The following is a 25,924-nucleotide window of genomic DNA, read 5'->3' on the forward strand; positions in this document are numbered from 1 at the left end:
CCAGTATGACCATGTCATAAAGCACTATAAGTAAAGCAATGATTTTTGGACAACAACAATCCTGAAACGGATTGGCCTAGCCAGAGTCCTAACTGAACCCAATGGAACACTTATGTTTAGTCTTATTGGCCAGGTGTCATCACTTCTAAGAGTGCCTTCATCAGAATTAAAACAATTAAAATGGCCTATAACATAGTTACAAATCTATAGGAAAAGACACATTTTCTTATATAAAAAGTGTAAGTACTGACTAACAATAAAAGACAGAGGCAGTACTTACATGTCACATATAAAATAATTAACAGGCCAGAAAAGCTTTAGTCACAAAATATATAAAAATGAATGCGTGAAAGCGAGCCACTATGGGCTGCTCGTACTTGTACAGCCACAGCTTGCAACGGACTGAGGCATCCGCGTTAACAAGTGCGGGCAGGTGAACATGACATTGCATCGAGAGTGCCATCTGGTAGCCGCAGGTACAACTTGGCTACTTAACATTCAGGTGTAGACAGACGAAAATTATAATGAATATTCTTCAGTACATAATGTAAAAAGTAATATTTTGCTTAACAGCGACAGATAAAGTAACATTTTGTCTGCATCAGAGCTTAGCAATACAGTTTGAAGCATAAAAACATCATTATAGAAAATACGGTAAAGGCTGAATGACACAGCTTGTAGAAATCGATATAACATGAAATACAGCCGATAAATCATTTAATAAACGAAAAATTATGAATTAACTTAGACGGAAAAAAAACGTTTCGGTACACTGCACAAGGAGACCCGAAATTAAATGTGAAATAACAGCTTTCTGACGTTGAAGAAATTTTTATTACGTAACTGCAGCTGTTCATTGAGAATAAGACTATCACTTCGAGAAAGATGTCTAAAAATAATTCTTCCAGAATGTCTAATTTACGTCCTTTCTTCTCGGTGTGCAAAATGTTGACATCGCAAACAGCTTTAGGCGCATGACCTGTAATTAGAAGATGGTCGACAAAAGACGAATTTTGGGGGCTAGTGCCATTTTTTCTTAAAAGGTGTTCTTTATATTTGGTTTTAAAGGCACGTCCTGTTTGTCCTACGTAGCAAGAAGAGCAGATGTCGCAGACAATCTCATAGACGCCAGAAGTTTCTAAAGGGGAACGAATCAATTTTAAATTATGAATGAAGATTTTTTTCAAATTATTATTGATAGAAAATGCAACGTTGCAGTTGTATTTATTACGAAGAAGGCGTTGGATCTGATAGGAGATGTGCCCCACGAAAGGAATAGAGAAATATTTTTTTGTGTTGGATTCAATTATAGAGGTGTCGAGCGTAGTAACTCTTTTAGTAATCTTTTTAAGGATGCTAGCTTTATACTCGTTATTAAGTGCTATCGTTTTGAGTAAATTGATTTCGTCGTTGAACTTTTCTTTCGAAAGTGGAATGGAAGTAGCTCGGTGAATAGCTGAATAAAAGAAGGCGTTTTTATGAGACTGTGGATGAATGGAAGGCGCAGCTACATTCTCATCGGTGTATGTTTCTTTACGAAAATTATTGAATGACATTTTATTATCTTCTATTGTAAGCGTCAAGTCAAGAAAGTTTAATTGGCGGGCCTCGTTTTCAAGTTGGATGGTGAAAGAATCAAGCAGCCATGTCTGAAACTTTCCAATGGAACACTTTCGCAAAGAGTTAGGAAGTCGATTTCATTTCAGATCACAGTGTCCAGCATCACTACCTTCCCTGGTTTCAGATTTTGAAGAGCAGTAGCCCGACATTCCTCCACAGACATTCAGACACCTCTTTGAAATAGTCCCTGGCACAGCTGAAGCCGTCATAAAGACAAAGGGTGGTCGAATTCCATATTAATGCCCATTAATAGGTGTCTGCGTATTTTTCATCAGATAGTGTATCTCACTGGATCCGAACACTTCTGCGCATACCCTTGCAAGGCTTTGAACATATCAACTGCACTTACTGGCCCATTCTCGAGTCACCAGCTGTTACATTCCACCTGGAGGTACTCTAATTTATTCAGTGCTGTATGTGGCGTGTAACTATTTCAACAACACTGTCTCGATTTTCGATTCGGTATTAAGGAACTTTTCAAATGGTTCAAATGGCTCTGAGCACTAAGGGACTTAACATCTATGGTCATCAGTCCCCTGGAACTTAGAACTACTTAAACCTAACTAACCTAAGGACATCACACACATCCATGCCCGAGGCAGGATTCGAACCAGCGAGCGTAGCAGTCGCGCGGCTCCGGACTGTGCGCCTAGAACCGCTAGACCACCGCGGCCGGCGGAACTTTTCAACACGGTGACGTAACTACCTGTCTATATGTTTGAACGCACTCTCTCCTGTGAATACGTGAACAGTGGTTTGTTGCCGGAAGGCATCTGTGTCCCGCGTTGGTCAGCTTCTCGCTCGCACCACGATCACAGCAGGTATTATTCCGGAACGAGAGAGAAAGTGCCGACTCCAGTTTCGGAGTTTCGGCTGTGGGAAGAGCGGTACGAATTCCATTTCCCGGGGCAGCGGGAGCAACAAGGCGCCGGCGGCCTGCCTGCATAATGCAGCCGGGAAATTGAAGCGAACTGGCGCCAGTAGCCGTGGGGAGCCAGTCCTGCCGACGAATTACATTTCACTTCTTGTTCCCGCCCGCGTCGCAAACAAATTCAGAACCGTGACGCTGAACAGGGTGACGACATCATTTCTTGACGTGAATGCTCAAATCCCGGAAATCGCTTGTGTGATTCGACCGTTGGAACATGTCTATATTTTTTTCATCGTTGGTAGTGTGACAGTCAGCACCATTTGCTTGCACACTGTTAAAGATTCCAGTGCTCTGTTCACGGCAGTAGGGAACAGGATTGTGATTGAGAGAACTCTACTTTAAGAGTCCAACAGTGACAGCATTCACTACTTATCGTATAAGTGACTTCAAGTGAATAACATAAGAGGCTGTTACACTTGCTGTTGTGCTAACATATAAACCAACAGTAAGAGAGTCAGTGTATGTTGTTAATGTATTGCGTATCTCTTCTTCTGGCGATGAAGCCACAATGATCAATGTTTAGGTCTTCCAGTTCTTTAGTCTCCAGACTCTCTTCCACGAACACTCATATCTTCAACATCAGCCTGCTTCATATTGCCATGTTGTTCTAGCTACATTACATTCAGGAATGCATAGCAAATTCTATAGTCAGTTATTTCTGTTTTTTGTTATTTGGTTTTTAAATCACAGTTCGTTTACTTCTCATTATAACCGAACAGTGAAAAACTAAGTTAAAGATATGAGACGATTTGATTGGTTTCAGGAACGGTAATGCAATTATTTTATATAATACGAATGAGGATTCCCTCCTTACTTTTGTGATCTAGCATTCACTGCACTGACTTCAGAAAACTTCTATATCTATTACATTCATTGTAGCGCTTCAGCGATTATACAGTTCAAACTGCTTTTGTTCGGAATTAATTTTCTGCTTAAATGGGAGTCGTGTTTGTTTTCTGTGAAGATAAACTCGATAATACGCGAACAGTGCTGTAGTATTACGACGAATGTCCTTGGTCTATCTGCCACCTTTTGTTCGTCTGCCTTGCATAACATCGATGGAGAAGAACCGTCAATGACCTTATTGTATTTTAGTTGTAAGATTATTTTATTCGTTCTTATTCTTAAGACATAGTTACTATACAGTTTTTCTGTTGGATTACTGCGCTGCTTCTCGTGTCGTATATGTGTTCCAAAAGTTGTCTCCTCCACATCTCTGAAAACACCTTCTCAAATTTGACTCATACGTTACCTTTGGTGATCGTGCTGGTGCAATGTGCATACGGTCGCCCCCCCCCCTCCCCCCCCCTTTTTTTTTTTTTTTATAGACCCGTGCTGGGCTTGTTTTGCTGTGCAAATGTTCCCATGAGTGGCACTGACCTTTGTGTTTTACCACTCATTCAACAATAGAAGTTCAGTAATCATTGGCCTCGTAATAGTTTCATTATTTTCTTTGCGTAAGTTACTCTGTAGCCAATACATATTTATAAGATTTAGTTGTCTTCGGACTAAAGCTTCTTGATCATGTTCAGTATTTTCATTGATCCCTGTGCCTTTCTAATTTTCATTGATCCCACTGCCTTTTTAATTTTCATTGATCCCAGTGTCTTTCTATTTCTAGTGTCATTAATCGTTTCAAGCATCCTGTTCACTGCTAGCCAATATTTTTACATGTAACCTAAACATTACCATACTAAAAAGGGTAAATTATTAGATTAATTTTTATATGGTTGACTGTTTCATGCTTGTGTCGAAAGATTTATTACATGTCTCCAGCTATTGCTTAACTACTTCTGTAATCGAATCTACATTTAGCATTCCGTTATTGATATGGTTCCTTCTTGCGACATAGGTAGGCACAGACGAGTAAGCTTACAGTTTGTCTGTCATATACTAGACTGGGCACATTTTGATTTTTATGGTACACCTGTGAAAATTATGTTCGTTTTATTGTATTGCATCTTTTACAACCTTGACAGTGCGTGAAATGACTTCATAACACGATTCTACGAGGTAGTTACAATACTTTACAGGAATCCAAATTAACTGAAAACAAAAGACGTGCGACATATTTCGTAAAACCAACTACCGTTTTGGGGCAGTGGATGGGAGTTTTCTCACGTTGTGTAACAACCGCTGACCTGAACTTGGACGCAAATACTTTTCATTAATGTCATTATCTGCTTCAGTTCAGTTTCACAGTTTAATCTAAAAGTAATTTTTTCTAATCTCAACTTCTGAATCAGAATCCTAAATTCATTTCACTCTAGACCTATTTAGATACCTCCAATTATTTCGACGCGAAAAACTTCTGGAACTTTTTGACACTCCATGTTCTGTATTTGGGCGATCATTTTATTACTGGTTATAACGATTCCAGTTCTCGGCGCTTTGGACTTGGTACAGGTAATTCCCGTTAGTAATTCTATGTTAGTGCACAGTCATACAGGTCTGAATGCTGAATGAATGGTAAATCTCGAGAACGTAGATGTATTGTTCATCACATGTGAAGAAAAACTGTGAAACTAGACCTCAGTTTTTACTTAATTTTAACTATGTATACTCTCTCTATCGATAATGTAAGGTAGTAAATATCACAAGAAAAGCATAATAATAAAATATTGAACAAAGAAATATCAGAAGTAAATAACAATGAAAATAATAATAATAGAAGTACCAGTAATTTTAACATGCAGCAAATGTAACATGTCCATATCTGGAAGTTCTCCAGTGGCTCGTTCAAACGTTAACTTTTTTGTTGATTTTGTGAATAATAAGTACAGTGAAAACTGTTCTTTAGCTGTTGTGCTAAGTAATATTTTTCTGCAGTTGCGATTCGCCTTATTTATAGCTTATGTAACACTTTTCAGTGTAACCAATACTTAGGGAGCAATCGCTACTTACCCGTAGCTCACGAACAGCTAACGGATACGTGAAATTATTATCGTATTACACAGATTTCATGGAGCCGCTTCGTCTAAATGAACGATGGTCACAAACTGAACGAAAAGCTCCAGTAGTGAACGACACTAACTGGCAAATGTCATCGACTGGATGTGGCATACCTTTCCTTGTATGTATCCGCCGTATGTGGTCAGCTCAGACTAGGAAATCGTCCACGTAGCTGCTTGTTCCATAGCTGATTTCCAAGAGTCGTTACTTCACTGAAATAGGTTGCCGGTGCGCTTTAACAAGGGGATTTGCTAGGCCTGTGCGTACTACAACATTTAACACGCGCAAAGGCGGTAATAACTGCTCTACCAAGCCGCCTACGACTGACACAACTACTGAGTTACTGTGTCGAAGTTCACACTATTTATTACGGAATGAATAATATACGAAATTTAACTCCCGCTTGAAAGATATCCTACGTCAGGTACAAAATTTGCCAATTATCACTCTGAATCAAGGTCCCAGTCCGGTTGTAGACACTTCCAAGAAATTATTCTAGATCCAGTCGTGAAGCGGCGAACTAATGCATAAGCGGTGACCATTGAAGAAAGGGTGCAGACAGTTTGCTGGCACTCGCCGTAACTAGAAACCTGAGCGTCGGCTCCAGAAGTAGACCCACCGAATGACTCTCCAGCTGATTTTCTTGTCGGGCTGTGTAGCCCATGTAAATACCAGGCGGGCAGAATGATACCAAGCAACGCTCTATTTCCGCCCAACGACAGGCGATACAAAGTACTGCGCAAACGTGTCGCCCTTTGTAGACCACACCACATTACGATTTCAGCCGCACGTGATCTCGGTGCTTAACGCCTGCTATGCAGGCAACCCAAATGACACCGCTGTACTGCGCGGAGCCTCTGCATGACGTAGTATATAGCAGTCTGATCACCAATAAACTCTGATGTTAATTATTGACTAAGTCTATTGGTAAAGAAAATATTGCAAGAGATGTTTTCATGTGCATAATTAATTCAGCTACATACAAATGACCAACTTTTCAAAACACTTGATGTGCACTGGTGGTCAAACTCGAGTCTGATATGAAATCGCCGGCCGGTGTGGGCGTGCGATTCTAGGCGCTTCAGTCTGGAACCGCGTGGCCGCTACGGTCGCGGGTTCGAATCCTGCCTCGGGCATGGATGTGTGTGATGTCCTTAGGTTAGTTAGGTTTAAGTACTTCTAAGTTCTAGGGGACTGATGACCACAGATGTTAAGTCCCATGCTCAGAGGCATTTGAACCATTTTTTGATATGAAATCATATGATTTTTGACCCGCTCTACGAACTCCTATAATCAACTCCCGTCAAAATTCGTTCTAAAACCTTCAAAAATCGCTGGTAAAAAGTAGTAAATGCAACAAATACCATTTTGTCTTCTTGTATGAATGAATAAATATGAATTAAGTCCGTTAGTTTATTTTACTTTGTTGTATTAAGCTACATTTAAATTACCGAACTATCAGTGTAATAAGTCACAGCTGAAAAATACTAACGCCAATTCTTTACAGACGAATGGAAAATCTGGTAGAAGCCGACCTCGGGGAAGATCAGTTTGGATTCCGTAGAAATGTTGGAACACGTGAGGCAATACTGACCTTACGCCTTACCTTAGAAGAAAGATTAAAGTAAGGCAAACCTACATTTGTAGCATTTGTGGACATAGAGAAAGCTTTTGACAATGTTGACTGGAATACTCTCTTACAAATTCTGAAGGTGGCAGGGGTAAAATACAGGGAGCGAAAGGCTATTTACAATTTGTACAAAAACCAGATGGCAGTTATAAGAGTCGAGGGACATGAAAGGGAAGCAGTGGTTGGGAATGGAGTGATACAGAGTTGTAGCCTCTCCCCGATGTTATTCACTCTATATATTGAGCAATCAGAGAAGGAAACAAAAGAAAAATTCGGAGTAGGTATTAAAATCCATGGAGAAGAAATAAAAACTTTGAGGTTCGCCGATGACATTGTAATTCTGTCAAAGACAGCAAAGGACTTGGAAAAGCAGTTGAATGGAATGGATACTGTCTTGAAAGGAGGATATAAGATGAACATCAACAAAAGCAAAACGAGGATAATGGAATGTAGTCGAATTAAGTCGGGTGATGCTGAGGGAATTAGATTAGGAAATGAGACACTTAAAGTAGTAAAGGAGTTTTGCTATTTGGGGAGAAAAATAACTGATGATGGCCGAAGTAGACAGGATATAAAATGTAGGCTGGCAATGGCAAGGAAAGCGTTTCTGAAGAAGAGAAATTTGTTAACATCCAGTATTGATTTAAGTGTCAGGAAGTCGTTGCTGAAAGTATTTGTATGTAGTGTAGTCATGTATGGAAGTGAAACATGGACGATAAATAGTTTGGACAAGAAGAGAATAGAAGCTTTCGAAATGTGGTGCTACAGAAGAATGCTGAAGATTAGATGGGTAGATCAAGTAACTAATGAGCAGGTATTGAATAGAATTGGGGAGAAGAGGAGTTTGTGGCACAACTTGACAAGAAGAAGGGACCGGTTTTTAGGAGATGTTCTGAGGCATCAAGGGATCACAAATTTAGCATTGGAGGGCAGCGTGGAGGGTAAAAATCGTAGAGGGAGACCAAGAGATGAATACACTAAGCAGATTCAGAAGGATGTAGGTTGCAGTAACTACTGGGTGATGAAGAAGCTTGCACAGGATAGAGTAGCATGGAGAGCTGCATCAAACCAGTCTCAGGACTGAAGACCACAACAACAACAACAACAAGCTACATTTGCTACAATATAAGACTGGTAAACTGAAGACAGCCTTTAAAGTGATCAACAATGACCAGTTGGGACTGGTTTTTATTATTAAAGCATCTTTGTGCAGCCGGCCGGTGTTGTCGAGCCGTTCTAGGCGCTACAGTCTGGAGCCACGCGACCGCTACGGTCTCAGGTTCGAATCCTGCCTCGGGCATGGATGTGTGTGATGTCCTTAGGTTAATTAGGTTTAATTAGCTTTAAGTTCTAGGCGACTGATGACCTCAGAAGTTAAGTCGCATAGTGCTCAGAGCCATTTCAACCATTTTTGAGAAAAACTATTAAACCTCAGATTTGGGAAATATCGGAGAGAAAGTGATGTACTGCTACTTAAGTTTTTCATCTAGATTATCAGCCTTCTACGTAATGACTTTATTGCACAAGATACTGTTTGTGATTCTTAGAAGACGAGCGTGTTTTTGGAAATATAATGTGAAAACTGTCATTGGAAACGAAGCAAACTCATTTTTTGTTTCTACTTTTGGTGTTAAGGTGCTTTATTGAGTATGAAAAAGTGAATTTTCAAAAAAATACAGAGTATTTACCAATTCTGTGTAAATTTGAACTAATCAAAATGCATTATGTCCACATTAGGTTACATCAAAAGGCTTATTGTCCAATAGAACACAAGAAACGACATTTAGTCCATCACAAAAGTCCTCAGATCTTGAAAGTAAAAAAAAATTGTAATAAATACATTTTTATGAACAACTCTGGCTGAGTATTTTGTTTGAAGTCCGAAGAAATAAACAAAATATTTTTTGTGACATGTTTTTCGCCACTTCTGGAAATTTTGCTTTCTGTGACATTATATGTTTTGAAAAGTTACGCCTCATACATGTGGTGAACCAGAACGCCACTGTAAAAACTTTGAGAGGTTATTTTGGTAGAAGGAACCCAAGGTGTCATTCGACTCATTATAGAGTCATTGCGTTTTGTTTCTTGTCCCTATTAGCCTTGTACGTGTACTGCACTGAAAATAGTGCACAAGACTGCAAATAACGACGGTGATCGTCCATTATACCAATATTGTGTTAATCGTTTTCGCAGTTCGTCAACGTTACCCGGAAGCGGAGGAACAGAGATTTTATATTTAATGTAGCCCCATACACAGGAGTCCGTTGGGGTTAAATGAGGTATTCGCGGTGACCAGAATATTGCTCCACCACGCCCAGTCCAAGTCGGCACATTCCTACGGAGATGTGCTACAATTTCACGACAATTAAGTGGTAGCGCACCACCTTACTGGAAAATCAATTCTGTTGTAATTGAGGCATTAGATAATGTTCAGTTTGTCCACGTACGACATGCCAGTTACAGCTGAACCGTAAACTTTGACGTCTTTCGACACAAAATATTTATCTTAGGCGAGTCTCATACATGTTAGATTACTTGACGTATTTTCTGCTCATCCTGTATCCGGACATTATGCCGATTCACTTTACCACGGGTATGGAAGTGGCTTCGTAACTGAACGGAATTTTATTAAGAAAATAATTTACAGTCCGTATTTTGTTATACATTTCTACACAAAATTCAGCTCGTTTTTCTTTGTCACTTTCTCTTAAAGGTTGCAATAGTTCCAACTCATAGGATTTGAATGACAGGTGTTTCGGTAATACCTTCCACTCTGTAACATTAGGCATATTCAGTTCTAGGCTGGCACGCCTCATTGATTTACCCAGACTACGAATGTATGACCACCGAGCTTGTTCAAATGCTACGTCAGTGACTATTGGCCGACCCTGACCCAGCGTCCTGTGTGGTACACATCAGGTTCGGTGAAACGATTATACAAACTAAAACAACTTGCCTCTGTGGTGGTAGCTTGCGATATTTAGTCCTGAGTTGTCTCTGAACTACAGCAGCGGCTTTGGATTCCTGAAACAATAGATAACTCTGTGCACGCTCTGCACCATTATACGACTCCAGATGATTATTGGATGACTCATTCGCGCACGTCACCTAGCGTGAACGTCAGTAACTGACAGTATTAGACAGGAATAAATCTAGAAGATGTATTGCATTCAGTGCTGTATCAAATATTTCTGTAAGTTATTTACCTTTTTCACGATTATAGATTACTTTTGTTTAACTAATTTATAAACACAGGACCGGTGAGTGAGTTTATTGCCTGTTGCCATGTCACGTGGTAACGGCGCCGGTGTGCTGATGTTGGCAGGCATGCGCATCCTGGTGATGCTGCTGCTGGACACGCTGCCGATGTTGGGGAACGTGCTGCTGCTGTGCTTCTTCGTCTTCTTCATCTTCGGCATCGTGGGCGTGCAGCTGTGGCAGGGCATCCTGCGCCAGCGCTGCTTCCCCAAGACTCCGCCGAACGTCACGCTGCCCAAGTGAGTCCGCCGCCGGCGCCGCCCACCGCCTTGCGCTACGACTAGACACTTCCCCTGCACAGTGGTCACGCGTAAGCGATGTTTCTTGTTATCATTCAGAAACACGGAGAAGTAAGAAACTGAGATTTAACTTCCCGTCGACGACGAGGTCATCAGAGACGGAGCACAGGCTCGGACAGGCAAAGGCTGGAGAAGGCCATGCTCTCTCCAAACGATTTAGGGAAACTGTTATATACACTGATCAACACCCACGTGATAATAAAATTTGCTTTATTAGGTGTAGCCAGGACACCACTTAATTTTCCCAGATAACCTTCTTTGGAAAATAAAAAGGCTTTTCTCTTGCCCAAAAATTTACTAACGCGTGTTTATAAGAAGGGTAGAAGGACGGATCCTCAAAATTACAGACCAATATCCTTAAAATCGGTTTGTTGCAGGATTCTTGAACATATTCTCAGTTCGAATAAATGAATTTCCTTGACACAGAGAAGTTGCTGTCCATGCATCAGGATGGGTTTAGAAAGCATCGCTCTTGCGAAACGCAACTCCCCCTTTTTCCACATGATATCTTGCGAACCATAGATGAAGGGTATCAGACGGATGCCATATTCCTTGACTTCCGGAAAGCGTTTGACTCGGTGCCCCACTGCAGACTCTTAACTAAGGTACGAGCAAATGGGATTGGTTCCCAAGTATGTGAGTGGCTCGAAGACTTCTTAAGTAATAGAACCCGGTACGTTGTCCTCGATGGTGAGTGTTCATCGGAGGTGAGGGCATCATCTGGAGTGCCCCAGGGAAGTGTGGTAGGTCCGCTGTTCTTTTCTGTCTACATTAATGATCTTTTGGGTAGGGTGGATAGCAATGTGCGGCTGTTTGCTGATGATGCTCTGGTGTACGGGAAGGTGTCGTCGTTGAGTGACTGTAGGAGGATACAAGATGACTTGGACAGAATTTGTGATTGGTGTAAAGAATGGCAGCTAACTCTAAATATAGATAAATGTAAATTAATGCAGATGAATAGGAAAAAGAATCCCGTAATGTTTGAACACTCCATTGTTATTGTAGCGCTAGACACAGTTACTTCGATTAAATATTTGAGCGTAACATTGCAGAGCGATATAAAGTGGGACAAGCATGTAATGGCAGTTGTGGGAAAGGCGGATAGTCGTCTTCGGCTCATTGGTAGAATTTTGAGAAGATGTGGTTCATCTGTAAAGGAGACCGCATATAAAACACTAATACGACCTATTCTTGAGTACTGTTCGAACATTTGGTATCCCTATCAGGTCGGATTGAGGGAGGACGTAGAAGCAATTCAGCGGCGGGCTGCTAGATTTGTTACTGGTAGGTTTGATCATCACGGAAATGCTTCAGGAACTGGGTGGGAGTCTCTGGAGGAAAAGAGGCGTTCTTTTCGTGAATCGCTACTGAGGAAATTTAGAGAACCAGCATTTGAGGCTGACTGCAGTACAATTTTACTGCCGCCAACTTACATTTCGCGGAAAGACCACAAAGATAAGATAAGAGTGATTAGGGCTCGTACAGAGGCATCTAGGCAGTTATTTTTTCCTAGTTCTGTTTGGGAGTGGAACAGGGAGAGAAGATGCTAGTTGTGGTACGAGGTGCCCTCCGCCACGCACCGTATGGTGGATTGCGGAGTATGTATGTAGATGTAGAACACACAACCTTAATAAAATTGACTTTTATAACTGAACTGATTTTACGTGCCTTGGTAGTGCTGCCTCGATGCTCTCCAACGGATGCCGAGCAGTTAGACGGGCACCGCTTCCGGGTCGAAGACTGGCATATTGAAGACGGGCACATGGTCGATCAGGCTGCGACGATGTTTCCTCCTGGAGGCGGTCCGCGGCGGGTCGAAATCCGCCTGTTTCCTTTCCTGCCGGCTGTTTAACCCGGCCGCTCTAGTCTTCCTCCGTGGATTCTGTCGTGAGGATTGGCGGCCGTTGGCGATACCCGATTGGCGGATGGTTATGTCGTCGTATTACCATCCGCGTCGGAAAAAGGGGTTGCGCGCGTGTGTTTCCGCGGATGCTTTCATGTTTAGGGGGAAACGCCTCTAGTGCCGGCTGGCGGAACGCGTCGGAACTACGTTGCAGTTACGGCTTATTCTGCAGCGGTAGCCGCCCGTTGCATTTGCGTGGCTGTGCGCTCAATGGCAAAAACCACGGAAATCCTAAATCTGGATGCACATACAAAGATTTGAAGCGTCACTGAGCCGCCACCTTGCTCTGCAGTCGATCTCGATGCTTGAAAACACAAGTTGCTTTGGTACAAAGGACTCATTCGTAGTACGCTAGCTGCACCAAATACGATAACACTCCTGAAAAATGGAAAAAAGAACACTGTGAATTCATTGTCCCAGGAAGGGGAAACTTTATTGACACATTCCTGGGGTCAGATACATCACATGATCACACTGACAGAACCACAGGCACATAGACACAGGCAACAGAGCATGCACAATGTCGGCACTAGTACAGTGTATATCCACCTTTCGCAGCAATGCAGGCTGCTATTCTCCCATGGAGACGATCGTAGAGATGCTGGATGTAGTCCTGTGGAACGGCTTGCCATGCCATTTCCACCTGGCGCCTCAGTTGGACCAGCGTTCGTGCTGGACGTGCAGACCGCGTGAGACGACGCTTCATCCAGTCCCAAACATGCTCAATGGGGGACAGATCCGGAGATCTTGCTGGCCAGGGTAGTTGACTTACACCTTCTAGAGCACGTTGGGTGGCACGGGATACATGCGGACGTGCATTGTCCTGTTGGAACAGCAAGTTTCCTTGCCGGTCTAGGAATGGTAGAACGATGGGTTCGATGACGGTTTGGATGTACCGTGCACTATTCAGTGTCCCCTCGACGATCACCAGTGGTGTACGGCCAGTGTAGGAGATCGCTCCCCACACCATGATGCCGGGTGTTGGCCCTGTGTGCTCGGTCGTATGCAGTCCTGATTGTGGCGCCCACCTGCACGGGGCCAAACACGCATACGACCATCATTGGCACCAAGGCAGATGCGACTCTCATCGCTGAAGACGACACGTCTCCATTCGTCCCTCCATTCACGCCTGTCGCGACACCACTGGAGGCGGGCTGCACGATGTTGGGGCGTGAGCGGAAGACGGCCTAACGGTGTGCGGGACCGTAGCCCAGCTTCATGGAGACGGTTGCGAATGGTCCTCGCCGATACCCCAGGAGCAACAGTGTCCCTAATTTGCTGGGAAGTGGCGGTGCGGTCCCCTACGGCACTGCGTAGGATCCTACGGTCTTGGCGTGCATCCGTGCGTCGCTGCGGTCCGGTCCCAGGTCGACGGGCACGTGCACCTTCCGCCGACCACTGGCGACAACATCGATGTACTGTGGAGACCTCACGCCCCACGTGTTGAGCAATTCGGCGGTACGTCCACCCGGACTCCCGCATGCCCACTATACGCCCTCGCTCAAAGTCCGTCAACTGCACATACGGTTCACGTCCACGCTGTCGCGGCATGCTACCAGTGTTAAAGACTGCGATGGAGCTCCGTATGCCACGGCAAACTGGCTGACACTGACGGCGGCGGTGCACAAATGCTGCGCAGCTAGCGCCATTCGACGGCCAACACCGCGGTTCCTGGTGTGTCCGCTGTGCCGTGCGTGTGATCATTGCTTGTACAGCCCTCTCGCAGTGTGCGGAGCAAGTATGGTGGGTCTGACACACCGGTGTCAATGTGTTCTTTTTTCCATTTCCAGGAGTGTAGTTTTATCAGAAATATTCGATAGCACTCATTTTCGTACTTCCCCAGTAATGCCATTCCCGTTGCGAAACGCTTATAAAACCAGAACAAACAGAAAATTAATACAAAGAATTGACTGATAGCAATAAAACAACGAGACTCGAGCTCTTCAGATTGTACTTCCCCTGTGGCTGTAAAACTCATAGCTATCCCACCGAACATTATCTAGTTTTCCCCTTGTTCAAGCTTCACTTGCATCTCTTTTCTATAAATTGTGCAACAAAATGTAGCGATCAAACTTTCGGGACATGTTCCTCGCACTTGTAAGGATAAAATAGAGTATCTTATTAGAGTCTTCAGTTCAGTTCTGGTGCTTACTGACAAATAACAATGAATAAAGAATGGGCCTTTTTCTTGCAAGTACACAATTGTTATTTTTTTATCACCCAAACATGTTTCACCATAGTTGTGGCATTCTCAGTGGGTCTTTTATTTTATTTTCCTGAAACTCATACATACAGACTACGTTTAGGTTATGGAATATGATACTTCAGATTTTGTTGTTATTTAAATTATATATCCATTTTATCATTTATTTTATATTGTACAAGGGCTATTCGGAAAGTGAGGAAGAATCGGTCGCGAAATGGAAACCACTGTGAAAATCCGAAGAGACTTTTCACAGAGGTTTTGATCAGTGTCTCTAGTATGCCCGTCGATCGCATCAAACAGCTCTTTTCAGTTGTGAGCGAGTAAAGCTGCCTAGAACAACAATATCTCCCGCCAAGTAGAAGGGCCCGCTGAAAGGCTTCGCCTTAATGAATGCAGCCTACCTAACACAACTGCCACGCACTTCCTTCTTCACGGCAATTCTCAGCCGCACTCTGCAGGGGTAGTGAAGATGCTCCTGCAGCCTTCTCGATGGGAAGTGTTCGATCACTCACAACACAGCCCTAATTGGCTCGTCCTGAAACATGAAACGCTGGATACGAAGACAACACTTGGGCGCAAGGCTACGCGCTATAGACCAGCGAAGAGAATTATCGGAAAGCCTTCTATGACGATGGTGTTGGAAATTTGGTATAACACTCCGACAAATGTCTAATTCGGAGCTGCCTGGAAGGTGTAGCTAAATGCGGAAAGAAAACAGTTTTGATTTTCACTGTAGTTTCCTTCTCGCGAGCGATCGTTCCTTACTTTCCGAACAACCCTCGTATATATCCTGTGGCTGCCAACCAACGTCAGTCATAGGTCTAAATTAGCACACCATATCATCTAAAAACATGAGGGTTGTTGGAAAAGCTTCTGCACTGAATTTTTGTTTATTATCCAATCTTTAAAATGTATGTTCTGGGAACATTCGTAGCATATGCCCGTTTTTGGCCTTACCAATGTAGTGTTTGGCTAGTTCTGAGCTGTGACAAGTTTGTTTTAATGTAACACATGTGCTCTTGTGTAGCTGAGCTGAACCTGTGAACATCGGTAAAAGTTCTGTGAAGCTTAGTTATGGTGAACTATTTCCTGTCGTTTGTTATTCATACGCTATATTTCGTATTTTAACAGTGTTTACATACGTTTTCTTTGGCCTGTTTGTGAATACTGCGTGTTGTTATGTTCCTGTGGCGTGGACACACGTTTCACTGCACAAATTTACGTATATGATGCTCTTGCTGATGCTATGGCAAATAGTTCGCAGGAGCTAAGCTTCACAATTCTTTTTCCGATGTCCGCAGGTTGAGCTCAACTACCGAATAACACGTTTAGTACATAAAAACGAGCTTGTCACAGCTCAGAACTAGCCAAATACTACAAAAAGTAAGAACGATAAAACACAACACTCAACATAGTACAACGGTAAAGCCAAAAACAGGCATATGCTATGAATTTTACCAGAGCACAGATTTCAAAGCTTGCATAATAAACCAAAATTCAATCCAGACTATTTTCCAACATCCCCCATCTTTGCAGAAGAAATGTTGTGCTAATTTAGACATGTGACTGATTTTGGTTGGCAGCTACAGGACACACACAATGTAAAATAAAAGGTAAAGTGCATATACAATCGAAATAACAATAAAATCTGATGTTTCACATTCCCCAAGCTAACCATAATTTTTATGTATGTATTTCAGGAAAATAAAATTAGAAAAAACCGCTCAGGATGCCACAACTGTGGCGAGATATTTTTGGATGATAAAACAAAACAATAATTTGTGTACTAGCAAAAAAGTGAACCCATCCTTAATTCATTATCATAAAATGAAATATATGCTCATCGGTTCGTAAATGCTTTATTTCCATCCTACACTCTTAATAATACATCAGTCATAATCGTCAGAAAATGAACGTACCAGCATACCACATAACGCTTTCTTACATGAACTGTACAAAATCCCCACTGCTACTGCTACCATAAACGCTTGAATCAACCCACAGTCACACTTAATCTCTGGTGTGCTGACGACTCCCTGGAGTACGTAATCTCTACTGTTTCGCAGTCCGAACCAGAACTTCCAAACGCCTCCACAAATTACTGGCTCAGGCGTGGAGAAAGCGAAGACGAAAAATTCCGGCTACCCTTTCCTAACCACCTGGCGCTGAATCTGCCACTTAGAGACTCATGGTATTTACAATTAACTTAAACCGATATAACAAAGAAGGAACTTGAAACGTTTATGTACTGCGTACGCTCCCTTTCTATGTGCCTCCCATGATTCAAATGGTTCAAATGGCTCTGAGCACTATGGGACTCAACTGCTGTGGTCATCAGTCCCCTAGAACTTAGAACTACTTAAACCTAACTAACCTAAGGACATCACACACACCCATGCCCGAGGCAGGATTCGAACCTGCGACTGTAGCAGCAGCGCGGCTCCGGACTGGAGCGCGTAGAACCGCACGGCCACCGCGGCCGGCCCTCCCATGATTAAAATACTATGAAGGGCTGTAGGAAAAAGTGGAAATTTCCAGATCCACATACATGCAATACATATTTTCTTTAAATGTGTGAATAATAAGCCCTGAAAAGTTGGCCGTTCTCTTCTGTTACGCCTTAGTACAGCATGCACCTTTAACAATGAATTCCTAATATCACTTGCCACATGCCGAATTTTGCTCCAAAAGTCCGATATACAAATTTCAAAATTATAACCTCGTAAATCAACACATCAGCTGCTATTCCGTACAGTGCGTTATTGGTTACATGCTTAGAACATTATCAGGTGATACCTGTCCATATACTGGCTGATAACGTTTAAAGTGACATACTCTGAAAAGGGAGTTCTCTTATGTACAGTTCATTACCAGGTACGTTTCAGTTAGCTTATCCTACCGGGATTACCTATTCACCATTAACAGATACCTTTTAATTAACGGACGTTCTCTTTTGTATAGACCTCCTAAGTAATGCATCTCTTTCAAAGCCTCTTGGAAATATTACCTGTAATTCTGTCTCTCGCTCTCTCTCATTTTTTACGTCTCCGTTATTACCAATAAAGAACTCTACAGAACAGCAGTTGCGGTGTTTATTTACGAATTGGGGTTAGCATGTAGTAAAACAGTTACGCTCAAAGGCCATAAAATTCCTTAATATATAGATCAGCGATGCCCGTCTTTCGTAGCAGAAAACTCGTAGCTTTACTTCCCAGGGGGAGCTGTTGCACAGGAACGTTATATCTCCAGAGTGAACCACAACAGTTACACATCCGGCTTCCATCACTTCTTTCTAAATGAAAGAAATTACTTTTTTTAAGTTCCACCTAGTTACGTAGTCATTTGAAAATAAATTTGGTTTAAAAATTCCTGCTGCTGATTCACGTGTTCTCGAATGTGACACCACAGTTGCCGTGTTTGTAATACGTTACCTGCCTTAAACTTTATGACCCCTCTGCCGCACCAAAAAGAATGAAAACATTATGTTTTAGGGTTGTAAGTAGATGAAAAAGAACTTTTTTTTTCAATCAAGGTTCTCGCTGGCTCCACCAAATTAGTTGGAGAAGGCCATGCCGTTCATTGTGATGCAAAATTAATAATTATGTCTTAACATGCTTTGTTGCATCCAGTAGTTTACGAATAAACATCAAAATCAATTCTAAAGGAGTCTCGAGTAAAAAATGAACTGCATTACACATAGCAAAAACCAATTTCAAATAATTTATGACCCACGTAAATTGAACTCTTACCTCCACCATGTTACTAACGTCCGACTGCAGCATCCTGTAATGTATCACCGGTCGAACACTGTTTCTTCAAGCCTGTTTGTACTCCCAGCAATAACTGAAACAACAATATTATAGACTGCTTCAGTTCGCCTTCAATTGAAACAGAGCTTCTATTCAGGAGATTTTTCATTTAAATTCAATGAACAAAAGACTGATTAAGTACAATATCAGACTTGATTTGTAGATTATAGATGCAAGTGTTAGAAGTACACATTTTGCGTGGTTATGTGCAGTGAAGGTTCCGGTAATCACTTTATTACCATTTACTGTACTACTCTATGTTCCACAGACACAGTGAAACTGTGTGAACTAAAATAAATTACCTAGCCTTTTCCAGTCAGCGAGAGAGAGAGAGAGAGAGAGACAGATAGACAGACAGAGAAATTTTGCGAAAATCCACAAATCGATCGACTAGGAGAGTGCCTGAAATATGCATCGAACTGGATGCCATGCATCGTGCTCATCACTTTTTAACAAGAGACGTCGCTTTAGAATTTGATGAAGCTCGTGGGTACAAAACGCGCTGAATTTGTTCCTTCCTCCAAGTGATTCTGCTCTAACAAACACGCTAACAATGTCCACATTACGAATTATCAATGTTTGTTTGCGTGTAGTACGGTCGAAAAATAAGAGACAGATAACGTGTGGAGCATTGGTGAGAATATTCATGTTGTTTTTGCCGTTCGCATTATTTTTTCAGTTGTTAATATGACAGTCTATGCAAAAATGGACTAGCAAACTGAGTAATGTTATTAACCACTAAAATTCATCTATCAGGTAAATAAATTTTATTAAAATACTGCGTTGTAAGATATTCAGTAGTGGACATATTTTGCATATTGCAGTTATTCCAGACTGTTACCTAAAACAATATTCAGAAACATCGCTTGCGTTGATCACATAATAAGACAAAAAATATTAGTGCACTCAGCTTGATTTATTGTTTCCTGCTATCTGCTTGACTTCAAGCCTTTGTCAGTGTTTTTGCTGAAATGTTGCTTCTGCTTCTATGCTTTAAATGTTCTACCTATTCATTTCACTAAGTTTCAATATCGGATCATCTCTCAAGTATTAATCTGTGCAATATATATGTAATATGTAGTTCTTACATACATAATAATAAATATACACTCATGCCATATCACACGCTTTTAAATAAATCAGTACATTTTGTCTGAAGTATAACATCGGCAGAAAAAGTAATTTTTAATATTGTGCAGATTTACGTTACATTTATAAGCAGCTATTAGTTTCTCATCAAAATGCAACTTCAAACTATGTGTGTTTAAAATTGGCTTTGTTTCCTTAAACTAACATTGATTTCAGGAATGTTGAAAATTGAATTTTCCAATGTTGTTAGTATCTACGAAATCTTCCATTCATTTTGTCAAGTGCAGAGTGTGTTTTATTTGTTAACCTGAAATTAGCTGTCACATGTTTCTTAAATCCACAGAAATAATGAAGGATAATTATAATAGTTAATAAGTAATTCACAAATTTTATAATACTAAATGTTGTTTAAATAATAGAAATGTACTGAATCGATACAAATATAAACCTTTAGCTACTAAAAAATTAACATGATTATAGTAATGGTAAATATAAATATTCTCATCAAATGAGATCAGAAGTTAAAGCCACAGGATCATGTGGTAATTCAGTTAAATACTATAATTTATTAACGATATTAAAACTTAACTGCATAAGTGCTAAATGACAAATTACGTATCGCTAGACAGACATCAATAATCTATCATAGCACACTACATTGTAAATACCATATAAAAATGATTATAGACATAAAGCCATGATAAGGTATGTACCATAAATCATACATTTTGCAGTGATTGCACAAATGCTTTCCCCTAATATTTCATTAACCAGTTCGCATGTAAAATATTTATAATTGAAGTTTCCCTCCTAACCCAACTGTTTCCTGTTAATGAAAATACTCTATTTAGCTACTATCATGACCAAACACGAACTATTTTTAAAGCATGTCCGTGTGACCTCTAAGTGCAAAGTCACCCAGCATGGATGTAATGTGTACAGTGTACAGTAACTAATTTTTGTCGTGAAACGTAACTTTATAAACGCTATTTGATACAGTCCACAGTTACAAATCAGTGGTTGTGGCAATGACCAAAAAATAGTATTATATTTAAACATCATCCTGATCATATCACAAATATAATATATCCTTAACAAGAAAGGCGAACGAGCAGATAAGCTGCCACATTCTTTTGAGTTTATTTGTTGATTTGCAGCTGACCACTGACAGCTCTTCCTCTTTCAGAAATGTTAACGTATTACTTATTATTCCTAGCTTCCGCACCAAGAGCCATGGTACAGGGATCATTATCACTTCATGTCTTTAATAAATTTCTAAAACAACTATCGATGATACGCTTGCAATAGTATAACTATTACTTGCGAAGTAAAAATATGATGAGGCCAAATGCGATAAATTGGATCTCAACGGTCGAGTTATTCCATACATGTACATACTTTTCTGTTCATACCCTAGCAAATTTCTAAGAACCTGAGCAGGACGGAGAGTAGGGATGGTCAACCAGACAAGTGCAAAGAAAGAAGAATACGAATGGAAAGTAAGTGTGATAGACCGAATAAAACGTTTTCACGCATATTTGTGGAAATTTATGACAAGGCATCCAGTCATGTGCCACACAAGTACTCTTCAAATACCTTAAAAAGCTCCTATTGTCTCTCGAGAAAAGCAATTTGTGTTTATTACTGGCGATCGTCGAAGTATTCTGTCTGCCTGAGAAATGTCACAGGCAGTAGAAGACATGGAATCTATCGATTCGACAACATTAGTTTGGATTGCCAAAGTAATTGCTACGTGGAAGCCTGAGTACCTTCACACGCTTTAGAGTCATATGTTACTTATAGCTGATGCAGCAATAAGACGAAACACACAGCAATAATGGACACACTTGCGTAAAACGTTTGACATAAGCCTTGTAAAGCAATCTGAATTTTTTTCCACACGATGCGAAACACTTTCAGAAATGTTAACTTCTGGGCTGAATATGAGTTCTGAAGTACGGAATCAGAAAGGAACTGTGACAAAGCCATCTTATTAGTGTCGTTCAATCAGCGTTTCTCCCCTTTTATTCGAAACTTTAGCGTTACTCAAATAAAATACAGAAATTAATATTTCACTAGAAGGTACGAAAAGTGTAGAAATCCAACAATTTCACAACCTTAAATTTATAATTCTTGATGAAAAGATTTCAATACATTTACAATAACATAAGCGAATTTTTTAAAAAACATGGAACATACTGGATCAAATCCGCGCAAAATAATATGTGGTGTGTCTAGAAAATATCGATGGAATGTTTGACAGCACTTACTCAGGTCATCCTCTATACATCAAGTAGTACAAAAAATCAATTCACATCCTAATCATTTTTCGAATTAACTCCGTAATTGAATTTTCTTAAAATAATCTTAATGATTCGATTTAAAGCAGGTAAATTAAATACACCAATTAATTCATTTTAATTAGTAATATTCTTAAAAGAAAACCTTTCAAATTTTTGTTTCTTTGATAAAATATTATATCATAACAAGGTAAATCATTTCTTTCTGATTAATACAAAGACACTTCCAAAATTATCCTTTAAAATGCGCTTCAAAAATGGTAGAGTGGATTTACATGTGAATATTGCTTATCTGCACTGAAATTTCAAATGTTTCAGATGGCTCTACGCAGAGACACCCAATCATAAGTAAGCTGCAAGTTAAAGCTCTCATTCCTCCACTCCAAATAATATTTGTATATTCAGCCTAGCTAATAGTTTTGCCTTGGAAAGAAGATCACAATATTTTACTGACATAGATTTTTCTTCCTTTTAATTTTGATTTTGATAAACAATAAATGTTAGATTTACGCCTGCCTACTATATTTTTCTCTTTTTTTGGTCCCGACTTGTGATTGGTTGGCATGTCTGGTACACACATTGATTTCAGTGTAGCGTTCTCTGACGAGATGCGCATGCATAATCGATTTTTCAGCTTGTCTGAGGTTGCCGGACCCGAATTTGTGAAAGAGTTCTGCTGCCGCCCCGCACACGAGCCTCTGGGACGTGACGTGTGCACCTCCCCCAACCCCCTAGCACCCTCTTCAAGGAACTCGAGCCGGCAGCCGCCACCCTCTACCCCACAACCTAACATCCCATGCATCCACCCCGCCCCACCCACCTTCACTCTCGTTTCGTCTGTTGCAGGGAGCTCGACGAAGAGTTCACGATCCATACCAGAGCTACTCTGTAAGCAGAAAATTAAATGAAAACACCCCTCCACGGTCATGTTCTGTTTATCTTATAAAATAACGTATGCCGTTGACGGAAAGCAGTCCTACATTTCCTGTGTTTTGTAAAAATGTTTGCCTTTAGGGCTTAGTTTTGTATTGTATGTGTGTGTCTCTCCGTGCATATTCTCTCCCTTGGTGTCGAGTTGCAGAATAATAGTTTTTCCTTCCAGGCCAGGGTAACATCACTGTCTCCTGGGTTGGCCTTTTCTCTGAAACGCAGTAATTCGAAAGATGCTTGAAGAGCAATATCATAAATGTGATGTTGCTATGCAGCGTTCTGGAAACTGCTTGTTTCGTTAAAATATCTTGCGGAACAGTGATTCGTTCCAAATTTCTTACAGTCACAGTTCAGGCCACTGCGTTACCTTAGATAACCCTGAACGATTGTTATTGCAACTCGGATCAAGCTTGAGAGGAACTTTGCTATGTTTGCATTTATGTGTCAACGTGTTGCCTTGTCTGTCAGTGATAGGACAGTACGTTCATGTTTAAAACGTGCGTCGCATTTTCCTGATGTTTGCATTGTGTCATGGACTGTATACCTAATCACAGCGGCCTACAGGTGCTCGAAATGACTCCTTTGGCTTTCATAGCGTATTGAAATATCGCTGCTATTACTTGACAATGTTTGAGACAAGAGAAGTATTCCGCCCCTTTACAAGGGTATCCCATTGACTGATATTGTTTATGCTCATTCAGTGATTATATCTTTTGATATTAACACAGATACACATAACAATGACTTCCAATTTTTGCACAGAAGTTCACGCCCCCGAGTTCTATTTACGCTGTAAAAATATCTATGATCTGTTGTCAAATGATTGCGATACTTACGGACGAGAAATATACTGTAATGGTAAAAGAGAAGAAAAATATTGTTGTTTGACATGTCATAGAAGGATTCTAAAGACAGCATGGGCAGATCGAGTAATGAGGAGGTACTAAATCGAACTGTGAAAAATTCATGGCACAACTTGCCTAAAAGAAGGGCTTGGTTGGCAGGACATATGTTGTGGCATCAGGGAATCGTGGGTTTGCTGACGCATGGAAGTGTGGAGGTTAAAAATTGTAGAGGGAGTCCAGGGAATGAATACAGTAAGCAAGTTCAAACGGATGTACGGTACAATAGTTATTCGGAAATACAGAGGGCACAGGATAGACTATCGCGGAAATCTGTGTCTAAACAGTCTTCGTACTGAAGGCCACACACCAGGAGTGACTTCAGTAAATCATGATGCATCTTAGGTCATAGTGAAATGCCGGGAGCTTATTTGCATTGGAAGATGGAAGAACAAATATATTCAACACATACTTGCTTTAGATGATGAAAAGGACCGGAAAAGACGTCTATAGGTAATGAATAAAGCCAGGATGCTGAGAGAGATATATGCCACAACAATAGTTCAGGAAAAAGATAGCAATGTATGTGTTTATCATCAAATTTATTTCAAAAACCTTCACTTGTTTTATGCTTACAAAGAAATATGTGTGCGCACATATGGAAGCGAGCATCTACAGGGTGTTTCAAGGTGTTGCCGTAAAGTGTCTAAGGGTGATGGATCACGTCATAGGAAACAACGTTCGGCGCTTCCTGGCGACGCCAGACATCTTCTTCTCAATTCGCTGGCAATGGGTCGACGAGATTATACCTTGGTATAGGGGTCTATGACTAGATGAGCTGCATCTGCATGCTGCCTATCCCCATCGAATTGATAGAGTGATTTTCAAAAAGAAAAGCTTAAGAATGATGGTCTAAGAAGAGAAAGGTATTTTGCGATCTTCGCTACCGCCTTTCAAATGGAGCAGATGGCTGGCTTATAGGCAGCACACAGTGCGTTTAAACGCTGCAGAGAGCCTATGCCTTGCTGCCTCTCAGGGGAATAACTAGAGTTGCGTTCTATCAACATTACGATTCGATAGTTTTGGTACACTACGTAAATGACGTAGGAAATGGTAGGATTACCTTTAATATTGGTAGCATTGGTAGGGAAAAAAAAACATAAATGAATATGTTAGAGAGAAACTGGGAGCCAATAATTTCACTTTTTTTCTTTGTTTAGCGCATAATTAGAATCACACATAATTCAGTGTTAGTCCATCCTTACAGAATGTAAACAGCATTTCATAAGTAATACAAATTAGTTGGTCGCATAACTTTTGACCTTTTATGTAATCAAAGCAATTACATTCATACAAGTAGAGGTTACGTGCACAAATATAAAAAAAATCTATATAATAAAAGTTTTATACTCAGTACAACGTTCTTCATCATGATCAAAGGCAAGAGCTTCCTGTTATTATTGATAAATGCGAAACTTGTTTATGAATAACAGAAACGCGTTTTATAATAGTTTAACGAAGTATTGAAATAATGTTTTATGTATAGTTTTATTTTGCATTTTTCTTTATTTTGCCTTTTTATTGAGGAAATCACGATTTCTAACGCCATATGATAAATATGTAGTGTTTCCTTTATTTTTACTGAATACCCCTCAGCTTCACGTTACAAATTACCAGTTTTCGCATAAAACCTGAATTAAATATTGACAAGTTCAATTTTGCTGTAAATACTATTTATCTTTAAAAACAGACAGGAGGCTATCTGTGTGGTACAAAAATGTTCCGTAGGTTACAGCTCTTTGTATATCTTCACTCAGTTTTTAGACAGTTTACCGTTTCGGTTTTTAGCGAAATCTAGTGAGACACTGATTGGATATGTAAATAAAGCTATCATTAAGAGGTAACGCTCGACTGGTATGCGACACACCTAACGCAAATTTAACGTGGGTACGACCTTAACTCACCACAGATATTAAGAAAATTCAGTAGTCGACGACTACTTAGCCTACGGTAGCCTGTAGTAGTTTTACAACTATAGACATAACCAATAATAAATGACGCCTATCGTCACTGGGAACCGCTAGTGCACATTTTGTCTCTAGCAAAAGTTGTTCCGCATAACGTGATCTGTCTCTCTTAGACGTTTGATTTACAG

The 25,924-nt window shown here is 40.7% G+C and overlaps 1 protein-coding gene across 1 annotated transcript in view; it reads left to right on the plus strand.

Moving 5' to 3' along the window:
* The window catches only part of LOC124593852 (voltage-dependent T-type calcium channel subunit alpha-1G-like), a 324,472-nt gene that overhangs the window by 165,919 nt on the left and 132,629 nt on the right, over nucleotides 1-25,924 (plus strand). Inside the window, exon 4 of the mRNA XM_047132199.1 lies at nucleotides 10,459-10,630. Coding sequence (XP_046988155.1) covers nucleotides 10,459-10,630 — 172 coding nt within the window. The remainder of the gene's footprint in view (nucleotides 1-10,458; nucleotides 10,631-25,924) is intronic.

The sequence above is a fragment of the Schistocerca americana genome, chromosome 2 (genome assembly GCF_021461395.2).
Source record: "Schistocerca americana isolate TAMUIC-IGC-003095 chromosome 2, iqSchAmer2.1, whole genome shotgun sequence".
NCBI classification, from domain to species: domain Eukaryota; kingdom Metazoa; phylum Arthropoda; class Insecta; order Orthoptera; family Acrididae; genus Schistocerca; species Schistocerca americana.